Raw genomic sequence first — 13,791 nt, 5'->3', positions numbered from 1 at the left:
TGATGATGATGATGATGATGATGGCGATCAACATTACAAGGAATTTGGCCGTGTGGAACCGAGTGGACAGGCATTTAGGGATCACTTTGAAAACACATTTTAGGTAAACACCTTGGCACAAATCAGTCAACACTTGGGTAGTTCGTAACATTTATTTTCTTTTAGATTTTACGTATTTTTATTGTTTGCTATCTCTCTCTCTTGAACGTGCAGGCTACAACGTCATTATCGTGGTCTGCACAAAATTGTCATCATGCGTGTATTCTGCTAACTGCACTATAACTACTTAATAGGAATTCATTTCTAGCCTAGGCTATTTCCTTGTTTTTCGGTGATTCAGTGGGCTCGTCTGAACAACCAATCACCGAACTGACCGCTTCTAAACTCGTGCACGAGAATTGACGTAATCCATAGCAACGGCGCGTCACTCTTAGTTCACTCTTTGTGATTTATCCTTAGTAAGAGTAGGTCTCAGCGGCTTTGTGAATAACTTTTAAGAAAAAACTCCTATGTAAAATGTTTTAGCGCGAGTCAGGAGCACTCCTAGCGGTAAGATAAAATGCTTTGTGAATACGGCCCCTGGTTCCCATGCGGCACGCGTTCCCTCCCAGAATTTCAGGTGCGGGTGGGTAAAAGGGTCAATGATGAAGTATCGGTGTATACAGCAGAAATGATTGCAATATTATTGGCAATACATTGGGTAGAGGAAACTAGACCAGTAAGAGTAACAATATGTTCGGACTCAAGTTCAGTTCTAACCAGTCTACAGAGCAGTAAGTCAGATAGCAGGCCGGACATTCTAAAAGAGATAAAACAGATTTTACATAGAATAGAGATGATGGGTATAACAGTGGTGTTTGTGTGGGTACCGGCACATATTGGAGTGAGAGGGAATGAGGTGGTAGATAAGGTGGCAAAAGAGGCAACAAAATGTGAAGAAATTGAATTACGCATAAATATCAGCAAGATGGAGGGTAAAAACATAATTAAAAGGAAAAGAAGGAGCAGAAGGGAAGAAACCGTAATATCACGGTTAAGATTTGGACATACAGGGCTAAATGCATCGTTGTTTATGGTTGGAAAACATGACACAGGGAGGTGTGATCATTGTGAGGAGCAGGAAACTGTAGATCATGTAATGAACATTTGTAGAAAGTATGAAGTAGAGAGACGACAAATGCAGAATAATTTGGCAGAAATTAAAGAAAGATATATAGGCACGTATTTGGATATTTAAAAGAAACAAATTTGATGAAGAAAATATGAAATCCGGGTAACTCAGGGTTACAATAGTAAATAAAGATGCATAAAGAAACCAGTAGGTGGCGGTAATGCGCATGTTTGTTTGCCAACTGCCAATAAAACCAAATAGAAGAAGAAGAAGAAGGCACGCGTTCCCCATGGACCAGTTTGCCGGACGGACAGGAAGAAGGGTAGTTGACAAACACATGTATGTGTGAATTATCTGGCTGCTAGCATGTTTGTAAATAAATGGAGTGTATTAAACTGTGGTGCGTGGTTGTTTGTAGTGTGGTGCTAGGTGTGCATGCAAAAGGTAAATGGCTAAATGGTAGCATCTGGGGAAATGCGACCCTCGCTTTTCACAGGCCGTATTCACAAAGCATTTTATCTTACCACTAGGAGTGCTCCTAACTCGCGCCAAAACATTTTACGTAGGAGCTTTTTCTTAAAAGTTATTCACAAAGCCCCTGAGACCTACTCTTACTAAGGATGAATCACTAAGAGTGAACTAATAGTGAACTAAGAGTGACGCGCCGTTGATATGGATCACGTCGATTCTCGTGCACAAGTTTAGAAGCGGTCAGTGCGGTGATTGGTTGTTCAGACGAGCCCACTAAATCACAGAAAAATAAAGGAAATAGCCTAGCTAGAAATGAATTCCCAAGTAGTTATAGTGCAGTTAGCAGAATACACACATGATGACAAGTTTGTGCAGACCACGATAATGACGTTGTAGCCTGCACGTTCAAGAGAGAGAGAGAGAAAGCAAACAATAAAAATACGTAAGATTGAAAGAAAATAAATGTTATGGACTACACAAATGTGTGTTGACTGATTTGTGCCAAGGTGTTTACCTAAAATGTGTATTCACAAAGTGATCCCTAAATGCCAGTCCACTCGGTTCCACACGGCCAAATTCATTGTCATGTTGATCGCCGTCATCATCATCATTGTGATTATCGTCCTCTTCATCGTCATCATCATCATCATCGTCTGGCTGTGGAATGTTCCTCCGCTTGCAGAGGTTGTGTAGAATGGCACATAGTGATGACTGTGCTTGCCCTCTCTGGGGTGAGGCGTATTTCGCCGTGGAGGACATGAAACCGACGTTTAATCTGCCCAATTCCTCTCTCCACAACATTTCGGATATGTTTGTGTGCTCTAACATATATGGAGGAAAACAGTAAACAATAATAATTATGGATTCAACAAATAAAAGGCGTCAAAGAGCCATTACGATGTGTTTTACGCATAGGACTAAGCGTAATCGGTAACCCTTCCTTTTACAGTCCCCTAATTACTAGGTATTTACCCGGTACATACATGGTCAATTATAGTGTATTACTGGGTAATTACCACTGGTAATAAGAAGGTAAATACAGAGGTAGTTACCCGGTAAATCATAGTGTATTACTGGGTAATTACCACTGGTAATAAGAAGGTAAATACAGAGGAATTATCCGGTAAATTATAGTGTATTACTGTGTAATTACCACTGGTAATAAGAAGGTAAATACAGAGGAATTACAGCTGATGTACCAAGTAAAACCTCCACTATTACCCATCAACTCAACTAAGTAGCGTGTAGTTGTGACTGTTTTAGGTTGGTAATAACTCAGATAATGTGTACTTCCTAGGAAATTAGGCAACCAATTCTTAGAAACACCTATTATCCAAGGTTTATGTTGGTAACAGCCCAAATTTAATGATGTACTATCTAGAAATTAGCATAGTACTTTCCAATAAAATACTTTTTCTTAGTTATTATTCATAGCTACACCCATTTAGAAAGAGTTTATTCAATTTACCACTATGGAATTACTTACCTGGTAACAACCTCTGCAGGAAGTTTTCCTCTAGTGTCATGGTACATCTTCTTAAATACTGGGTACGAAGCCATTTGTTTCCATGGTATTACCAGGTTCTTACCATATAATTTATAATAGATACATTCCATTATCCATGCAGTCAACACAAACTTGTACCATGTACGTTCTGCAACGTTACCAAGTAAAACACGACAATTTACCCAGTAATTAAGCTGAAACTGTACTGTAAAAGGAAGCCTCGTTTGTTTCCATGGTATTACCAGGTTCTTACCACATAATTTGTAATACATTATTCCCTTTTCCATGCAGTCAACACAAACTTGTACCATGTACGTTCTGCGACGTTACAAAGTAAAACACGACAATTTACCCAGTAATTAAGCTGAAACTGTACTGTAAAAGGAAGCCTCGTTTGTTTCCATGGTATTACCAGGTTCTTACCATATAATTTGTAATACATTATTCCCTTTTCCATGCAGTCAACACAAACTTGTACCATGTACGTTCTGCGACGTTACCAAGTAAAACACGACAATTTACCCAGTAATTAAGCTGAAACTGTACTGTAAAAGGAAGCCTCGTTTGTTTCCATGGTATTACCAGGTTCTTACCATATAATTTGTAATACATTATTCCCTTTTCCATGCAGTCAACACAAACTTGTACCATGTACGTTCTGCGACGTTACCAAGTAAAACACGACAATTTACCCAGTAATTAAGCTGAAACTGTACCGTAAAAGGAAGCCTCGTTTGTTTCCATGGTATTACCAGGTTCTTACCATATAATTTGTAATACATTATTCCCTTTTCCATGCAGTCAACACAAACTTGTACCATGTACGTTCTGCGACGTTACCAAGTAAAACACGACAATTTAACCAGTAATTAAGCTGAAACTGTACAGTAAAAGGAAGCCTCGTTTGTTTCCATGGTATTACCAGGTTCTTACCATATAATTAGTAATACATTATTCCCTTTTCCATGCAGTCAACACAAACTTGTACCATGTACGTTCTGCGACGTTACCAAGTAAAACACGACAATTTACCCAGTAAGTAAGCTGAAACTGTACTGTAAAAGGAAGCCTCGTTTGTTTCCATGGTATTACCAGGCTCTTACCATATAAGTTGTAACTGGTTATTCCCTTTTCCATGCAATCAACACAAACCATATATGTTCTGCAACCTCGTTCACCAGTAGTTAAACACTTTAATTGTTGTTATAAAACCCCAAACCACTGTTGATGAAAGACATATTAAAATTAAACAAAATCAAAGGCTTATCTTTCAAACAATGCATATCTCACAAACAGGCACTGAACACTGAAGAAATAGGACAAAGCCGTCCACATCAACTACATTTAAATGTTACTGATGGTGTTTTCATAAAACACATGAAAGTGTTATGGCAAGTGACCACAAGGAAGACTGCTTCAACCTCTACAATTTGAATAAGTGGTGAATGCCATGCAGCAATCTGCCTATGGGAGCATCTTTGTGGTCATTCGCAAACCAATGAGTCCACTCGATGAATGAGAGATGACTCTTTAGTGTCTTCTCTGTGAGGTATCCCTGCAGTCTCCACATCTGGGATTTGAAGGCTGACCAAGACCTGACCAGGTACCTCCAAATCTCCCCTTCAAGAATCAGAAGACAAGAAAATAAACATTAGGACTGTCAATTAATGAACATTTCTAGAACATGTAGAACTCAAAGATTCTTTTGTTTATCAGTTAAGAAAGGATGCTGGTCCTCTGGCCATTGTGTTTGGTCATATTGAAAAGAGAAAAAGGCATAGCCATAAATACAGTTAATAGGACGGGAGGGGACAGGCTGTTAGCTCCGGTTAGCCCTTTAGCATCGAGCTAGCGGAGCTTCTGTCATTCAAATAACTCGGACATGTTGTTTAAAACCTGTAACACCCAATTTATTAAAATATCCGGATTTAATCGGGCTCTCTCCCATAAGTACAGTTAATAGGACGGGAAGAGACAGGCTCTCTTAGCCCCGGTTAGCACGATGCTAAAGAGCAGCTCTACCGGAGCATGCCACCTCAACAGGTGCAAGTTAGCCTCCGGTTTGATATCTGCCGGATATTCGGTTGACCACCCAATCGGATTCATCAACATAAGGGCAATACATTACGGGCTTACAATGTTGAGGACGGTTTAGGACACCGTATCGCGAAAAATCACAAACACATGTTGTCGCCATCAATGTCTGTGCAACAACGTCATTTACGTTCTGGCTGCTACCTGTTTTAGGGACCGTCAACAAATTACACTCACCGACTGTTGGCAGAGACGTTACCATGGAATTGTTTCAGGAAATTAATCACGCAAATATATTGCAATATAGTTAATCATAAAGCAGTTAACAGTTTAATATTCGACAAAAATCGACCAAACTATATTTGAAATTATTAATTGCATCCCGTTTAACAATAATGCAATATATTAGCAAAGTTACCTGCAGTAAGTAGCAGCCCACCATTGGCAACTACTAGTACAATCAGGTGACAAAATGTATTTTTTAGTGATTTTTATGTTATTTTATATGATTTATTTCCAGAAACAATTCCATGGTAACGGCTCTGCCACCAGTCGGTGAGTGTAACTTGTTGACGGTCCCTAAAACAGGTAGCAGCCAGAGAACGTAAATGACGTTGTTGCACAGACATCGATGGCGACAACATGTGTTTGTGATTTTTCGCGATACGGTGTCCTAAACCGTCCTCAACATACTAAGCCCGTAATGTATTGCACTTATGTCGATGAATCCGATTGGGTGGTAAACCGAATATCCGGCGAATATCAAACCGGAGGCTAACTTGCACCTGTTGAGGTGGCATGCTCCGGTAGAGCTGCTCTTTAGCATCGCGCTAACCGGGGCTAACAGAGCCTGTCTCTTCCCGTCCTATTAACTGTACTTATGGGAGAGAGCCCGATTAAATCCGGATATTTTAATAAATTGGGTGCTATAGGTTTTAAACAACATGTCCGAGTTATTTGAATGACAGAAGCTCCGCTAGCTCGATGCTAAAGGGCTAACTGCCTGTCCCCTCCCGTCCTATCAACTGTATTTATGGCTATGCCTTTTTCTCTTTTCAATATGACCAAACACAATGGCCAGAGGACCAGCATCCTTTCTTAACTGATAAACAAAATAATCTTTGAGTTCTACATGTTCTAGAAATGTTCATTAATTGACAGTCCTAATGTTTATTTTCTTGTCTTCTGATTCTCGAAGGGGAGATTTGGAGGTACCTGGTCAGGTCTTGGTCAGCCTTCAAATCCCAGATGTGGAGACTGCAGGGATACCTCACAGAGAAGACACTAAAGAGTCATCTCTCATTCATAGAGTGGACTCATTGGTTTGCGAATGACCACAAAGATGCTCCCATAGGCAGATTGCTGCATGGCATTCACCACTTATTCAAATTGTGGAGGTTGAGGCAGTCTTCCTTGTGGTCACTTGCCATAACACTGTCATGTGTTTTATGAAAACACCATCAATTACATTTAAATTGAGTTGATGTGGACGGCTCTTTTTTTTGTCAGATTTCTTCAGGGTTCAGTGCCTGTTTGTGAGATATGCATGTTTGAAAGATAAGCCTTTGATTTTGTTTAATTTTAATATGTCTTTCATCAACAGTGGTTTGGGGTTTTATAACAACAATTAAAGTGCTTAACTACTGGTGAACGATGTTGCAGAACATATATGGTTTGTGTTGATTGCATGGAAAAGGGAATAACCAGTTACAACTTATATGGTAAGAGCCTGGTAATACCATGGAAACAAACAAGGCTTCCTTTTACAGTACAGTTTCAGCTTACTTACTGGGTAAATTGTCGTGTTTTACTTGGTAACGTCGCAGAACGTACATGGTACAAGTTTGTGTTGACTGCATGGAAAAGGGAATAATGTATTACAAATTATATGGTAAGAACCTGGTAATACCATGGAAACAAACGAGGCTTCCTTTTACAGTACAGTTTCAGCTTAATTACTGGGTAAATTGTCGTGTTTTACTTGGTAACGTCGCAGAACGTACATGGTACAAGTTTGTGTTGACTGCATGGAAAAGGGAATAATGTATTACAAATTATATGGTAAGAACCTGGTAATACCATGGAAACAAACGAGGCTTCCTTTTACAGTACAGCTTCAGCTTAATTACTGGGTAAATTGTCGTGTTTTACTTGGTAACGTCGCAGAACGTACATGGTACAAGTTTGTGTTGACTGCATGGAAAAGGGAATAATGTATTACAAATTATATGGTAAGAACCTGGTAATACCATGGAAACAAACGAGGCTTCCTTTTACAGTACAGTTTCAGCTTAATTACTGGGTAAATTGTCGTGTTTTACTTGGTAACGTCACAGAACGTACATGGTACAAGTTTGTGTTGACTGCATGGAAAAGGGAATAATGTATTGCAAATTATGTGGTAAGAACCTGGTAATACCATGGAAACAAACGAGGCCTTCCTTTCACAGTACAGTTTCAGCTTAATTACTGGGTAAATTGGTGTGTTTTACCTGGTAACGTCGCATAACGTACATGGTACGAGTTTGTGTTGACTGCATGGACAATGGAATGTATCTATTATAAATTATATGGTAAGAACCTGGTAATACCATGGAAACAAACGGCTTTGTACCCAGTATTTAAGAAGATGTACCATAACACTGGAGGAAAACTGTTCCTGCAGAGGTTGTTGCCAGGTAAGTAATTCCATAGTGGTAAATCGAATAAACCCTTTCTAAATGGGTGTAGCGACGAATAATAGCTAAGAAAAAGTTTTTTATTGGAAAGTACTATGCTAATTTCTAGATAGTACATCATTAAACTTCGGCTGTTAAGAACATAAACCATGGATAATAAGTGTTTCTAAGAATTGGTTGCCTAATTTCCTAGGAAGTACACAATATCGGAGTTATTACCAACCTAAAACAGTTACAACTACACGCTACTTAGTTGAGGTGTTGGGTAATAGTGGAGGTTTTACTTAGTACTTCAGCTGTAATTCCTCTGTATTTACCTTCTTATTACCAGTGGTAATTACACAGTAATACACTATAATTTACTGGATAATTCCTCTGTATTTACCTTATTACCAGTGGTAATTACCCAGTAATACACTATGATTTACCATGTATTTGCCGGGTAACTACCTCTGTATTTACCTTCTCATTACCAGTGGTAAATACCCAGTAATACACTATGATTTACCATGTATGTACCGGGTAAATACCTAGTAATTAGGGGACTGTAAAAGGAAGGGTTACCGCGTAATCTGCGTAATCACTTACATGTTATACTTTAACTGTGCTCCCGGTTGTGGATTGAGGTAGGGAGTCAAGAGCCACGTCTTGCAGGGATAGCCACTGTCACCCAGCAAGTGACACCCAACTGGTACATGGTGCCTCACAAAAAGCTGCCTCAGACCGCTCTCCATTAAATTGCGCGAATCATAGGTAGCTCCAGGCCACTTTGCACCAACATCCAGTAGGCTATGTTAAAATTTGCATCAAAAACATCCTGCGTGTTGATGGAATGCACTTTCTTCCTATTGACGAACACTTCCTCATCTTTTGATGGCGCAATTATTTTTATGTGCGTCCCGTCAATAGCACCAACCACACCGGGCATACCTGCAATTGCCATGAAGTTGGCTTTGATCCTGTGTAATTGTTGAATGTCCAAAGGAAACTGGATAAACTGTTGGATGATATGCAGTCTAGTGACCCCGTTGATAGTTTGGTTTATGGCACGGCTGACTGATGGTTGCGATATTCCTAAATCGTCGGCATTCCAAAGTTGCATTTTCCCTGTTGCTAAATAACGTAGTGTTGCCAAACATTTTATTTCGGGACTAATCTGATTATTCCTGTTGGTCGGGGATGTTATTGCATCCCACACTAACTCCACAACAAGTTTAATACCCTCACGATTTAGCCTATATCTCTTCATTAACTCACAGTCTTCGATTGTCTCCAAAACATTTAGTCTCGCGGCCATTTTACGATTCTTTGTGAATAGGTCTTACTGAGTTAGGAGTCCTCTTGAGCAGGGGTCCCCAACCTTTTCAGCACCAAGGACCGGTTTGAATCTCCAAAAAATTTCACGGACCGGCGGGGCGGGCCCACCAGAGGTTGCCAATTTTTTTGATATTTTCATATACTGTTGTGCATGCATTAATTTAAAATAACTAGTTCCAGTTATTTATGAACAGTGAAGGTAACAAACTCTTAAAAAAGAATGTGAACTTGAACAAGTGAAAAATTAACAACTATGAACATAAATATATTGAAACAAACTTAAAGTAACATCTATCAAGTGTAAACATGCACAACACAAAATGTCAGTAAGGGAACTTAACACGCGTTTGTGAGGCCACAGAATAGGCTACAATTAATTTTAATTAGTGGGAGCCCTGTGCTTGTTTCCCTGCAACAAGAAGGTTCCATCTGTGGGTGATGGAAGACAGTGACACCCTTAGCGTGTTTCAAATGTCCAATCGATTGCGCAATTTTGTTTTAGTTGCAGTCATTGCCGAAAACCTGGCCTCGCATAGGTACGTGGTGGGAAAGGAAGCAACGTTTTCAGTGCTTTTACGGATATCTCGGGATACTCTGCTTTGGTTTTGATCCAAAAACCCGCCAGGGAGGTTTGCTCAAACACACTTTTAAGACCACCAACATCATTAGCTATTTCGATCATTCGATCTTCCTCCTGCACTGACAAGTGATTCGGGACATTGACAAATGGGTTGCGGATCCAATCATTCGTTCGCGTGGATCTTTGGAGGATGGGAAGTAACGTTCGAATTAATTTGAAAGCGCAACAAGGTGATCGCGCACCAGCTGCGAGAGAATGGGCCCTGCCTCAGTCTCTCCCCAAATCCCCACTAATGTCTGGAACATATCGAATACTCCCCTGTCCACTCGTCGTCCCAACAAATCAAGCTTGGCTTTAAATGCTTTGTCATTCTCCCCTGGAGTGTCAGGTTGAGCTGAGCTCATAGTGTGACACTACTGTTGAACTGAACAAGTGAAGTGAGCTTAGGCTGCGCGCGCAGCCGCTGAAGCCAATACGTGTTGAGGACGGGACAGACAGACAGTTATGCCTGAGAAAAGAAGTTAAGACCTTGCCAAAAATGCAAACATGTTATATGCAATCTAACAACTGCATATATACTTATGGCATGTAAAAGAGTGACAGTATTGCGAAGTAAATTGAGTTTATTAAGTGTGCATGCATTTTGCATGAATTTTTAAAAAAATATATATATTTTTTATTTTTATATTTTTTTTCAATTCATGTCGTAGCCTACTAACCTACAGCCCGGTTAGGAAAGTCCCGCGGCCCGATACCGGTCCGCGGCCCGGTGGTTTGGGACCGCTGCTCTTGAGGACTTTTAAGGTCTCCTAGACTTAGGTGCTACTTTTAGGCCTAAAATACTTTGTGAATTGGTCTTAGTGAAAAAAGTTAGGAGTCCTAAATTTAAGCGTGACACGCCGATTATTTTTAGGAGTTGCTCTTAAATTCGCCAGTTAGGACCTACTTTTAGCCCTAAAATCCTTTGTGAATACGGCCCCTGGGTTCATAATAAAGATGTAGTATTCTGTTTTCCTGCACGACAAATACAATTTTAAAATCCCTTTTGACTTCTTTGTACTGGAGCTTAAGGATGGCTGTGCTTTGTGGACAATATTGTCTTTGAGACTGATGTTAACGTAATTTGGATCCTTTATATTAGTTAAACTAGTTGTCAAGGGTGAACAAAAGGTTAAGAATCCAAACGTATCATTGTCGGGATATTTCTAGATCCTATTCTACGCCCATAAGAGTCTGTGATGTAATATCAGTTGCATATCAAACTTTTTCTGGGGACAGTTAATATGTTTTTGTCACATGATTTAAGTCTACTACTGTCTGCCATCCGAATGGCCACTCAGGGCGGTAAAGACTTCTCTTCTACTACTCTATCCGTACACCCTAGCCCATATTCAAGTTCAAATAATGTTATTTATTTATGGCCCTACTTTTAAACATTGTTGCTGGCACACAACATCGGGCTGGTATTCCATACCTGTTATTGTTGTCGGATGAAGTTTCTTATTGCGAAGTCCATCTGAGTTGGCTCACATTCTGAAGTTGGGTGTAGTGTTCATTGAGGCAGTGTGCAAACACTTTGAAGTACAATAATCACATGATAAAAGTACCTGGCTGGAATGCAATAAAAGTTACAATGCATTGTTGGCCTGAGACGTCTAAACTGCCTGAACGAAACACATGATGGTGAACACCTGGCTCTCCTTCCTCCAGCGCCAGTGTGTGCAGTACGCGCTGAAGGCGCGCCCGCTGCGATGCTACATTCCCAAGAACCCTTACCAGTACCAGGTCTGGTACATCGTCACCTCCTGCTACTTTGAGTACCTCATGTTCCTCCTGATTATGCTCAACACCATGTGCCTGGGAACACAGGTAGGCCATCTTTTGTTCTATCACTCTGTATTTTACGTCTTCTAATGTGAATTATTGAGTAGTTTCTGCCAGATTCGGAAACCAAAAATGTTTTATTAAAGTCTACCTTAACTGCAGTATCACAAAAGGAGTAGCTTGAGGAGGATTTAGCCTAAGGTAATTTGATAAGAAAACTGATCTAATATGATCCTGAATAAGCTATGGTGAGGCAAAAGTAAAATATATAATATATATATATACACCCGTATATATCTTTTTGATTTGGAGGGGGTGGATAACGACCGACGCTTGTGATACGTTGTATATGAAATGCACCACACACCGTGGCGTTATACTGATGAGCTTAACCCTGACTCGGACGTGGTCATCTAAATAAACTGCTCAGACTCTTTACTAAATGTTACTTTATTGAAATGTGTTTATGGACATTTTTGTATCATCATGATTAGCTTCATTTTAAATCACTCATTACTTTTGAGCCCTTTGTTTGATGCATTGCTGATGAACGGAACAAATCATTCTATTTATTTTCCTTGAATCCCAGCATTGTAACCAGTCGGAACATGTGACCCATCTGTCAGACATGCTGAATGTGATTTTCACTGTTCTCTTTACCGTGGAAATGATCCTTAAACTAATGGCCTTCAAAGCCAAGGTCAGTCACACAATCATAGACTAAAATAAAACATCAACAGCAGAAAGACTTTTTAGTAGTACATTCTTTCTTCCTCCCGCGTATTCTAACAGGGTTATTTTGGAGACCCTTGGAACGTCTTTGACTTTGTGATCGTGATTGGCAGCGTGGTGGACGTGACCCTCAGTGAGGTTGATGTGAGGATCATTTCATTATTTCAATCAATACATGAAGTTCGGTGGTAAAGGTTATGAGCAACACTGGTGTCATGTAAGGCTTTGTAGGATTGTAGGCTATATATAATATTAGTCCAAGAAGTACATTATATATCGACAACAAATAACACTGCGTTTATTATAATAAGATAAGATATTGATAGCTCTGATGTGGGCGATCGAGAGGTATGACCAAAGGTTTGTGGTATTCTAAGACACAATAAGACATGGAGCTCAGGCGGATTATCAGTAATACCAACACGGTCTAAACTGTCTGTTCCTGAAGTTTGCTCAGTATTCAGTATTCTGTTGCCCTAGAACTATTCGGTGGCCCTAGTATATTATGTAAAATCAGCCTCTCTCACTGTATCCCAGGGCTGAGCGGGCCATATAAGCTGTGAATGTGGAGCATGCCCAGGCGTTTTGGAGACAGAATGGTTATCTAAGGTCATCTAAAGTATTTGATTTAGTGTCGTAGGCTAAACTTGGCTGGCTGATCACTAGTCTGTGTTGGGGGGGGTCATATATGTCTACCCCCTCTTTTGTGTACACAGAAATCAAGATGTTTGAGAGGCAGTGATATACACCTCCACCTCCAGCCATCCCCACAGCCTTGTGCCGATAACCGTACTTCTGTTTGTTTTCCTCTCCCCAGGCCGCGCTAGCTTCTTCGGGAGGGCTTTACTGCCTCCATGGCTGTATGGTAATGGGGTAGCATACTTATAATACTACCAAGTTTTAATGTTTAACAAGCTACTGAAGATAGCATATTTTATCCATTATGTAATGCCGATTTTTGAAGGATTATAGGTCACAACAATGTAACATACATAATACATATTCTAAATGTGCTATCAAAATGTATTATTGTAAAATGTATATATTTTGTAGGAAGTGGATCCAATGCAGGCAATTGCAGTAAGTTTTGTTTTATCATGACAATCTTTCCATTGAATACAGAGAGAAAAGTTGTTTTTGGACTCTGTATTCATTGATATGATTGGGCTTTTTCCTTCTGTCAAGTCCAAGGAGAACATGAGTGTGTCCATCACTTTCTTCAGACTGTTCCGCGTCATGCGTCTCGTTAAGTTGCTCAATCGCTCTGAGGGCATACGGAACCTGCTGTGGACATTCATCAAGTCTTTCCAGGTAGGAAACCCACTTGGAATCGCTTAACGTGCTTTGTAGCTTATTTTTTAATATATATTATTATTGTTGCTAACTATGCGTTTCACTGGCTGTGTTTCAGGCATTGCCCTACGTAGCCTTGCTCATTCTGATGCTGTTCTTCATCTACGCTGTGGTTGGAATGCAGGTATATGTACATTGGAGAGACACACCCAAACATGTACACAAAGACAGAAGAAAGCTCTAA

The 13,791-nt window shown here is 40.0% G+C and overlaps 1 protein-coding gene across 2 annotated transcripts in view; it reads left to right on the top strand.

Moving 5' to 3' along the window:
• The window catches only part of LOC115537492 (dihydropyridine-sensitive L-type skeletal muscle calcium channel subunit alpha-1), a 137,101-nt gene that overhangs the window by 104,263 nt on the left and 19,047 nt on the right, over nucleotides 1-13,791 (top strand). For both annotated transcript variants that reach the window (XR_003974811.1, XM_030349462.1), the window contains exons 26-32: nucleotides 11,409-11,567; nucleotides 12,112-12,222; nucleotides 12,315-12,398; nucleotides 13,072-13,119; nucleotides 13,308-13,334; nucleotides 13,440-13,565; nucleotides 13,666-13,731. Coding sequence is in view for 1 of the 2 variants with exons in the window: in XM_030349462.1 (XP_030205322.1) it covers nucleotides 11,409-11,567; nucleotides 12,112-12,222; nucleotides 12,315-12,398; nucleotides 13,072-13,119; nucleotides 13,308-13,334; nucleotides 13,440-13,565; nucleotides 13,666-13,731 (621 nt within the window). In the remaining variant the exon portion in view is untranslated. The remainder of the gene's footprint in view (nucleotides 1-11,408; nucleotides 11,568-12,111; nucleotides 12,223-12,314; nucleotides 12,399-13,071; nucleotides 13,120-13,307; nucleotides 13,335-13,439; nucleotides 13,566-13,665; nucleotides 13,732-13,791) is intronic.

This window comes from Gadus morhua, chromosome 23 (genome assembly GCF_902167405.1).
Source record: "Gadus morhua chromosome 23, gadMor3.0, whole genome shotgun sequence".
In the NCBI taxonomy this organism is placed as follows: Eukaryota; Metazoa; Chordata; class Actinopteri; order Gadiformes; family Gadidae; genus Gadus; species Gadus morhua.
The sequence above is the reverse complement of the archived record's forward strand: the minus strand, read 5'-3'. Positions and strand labels throughout refer to the sequence as shown.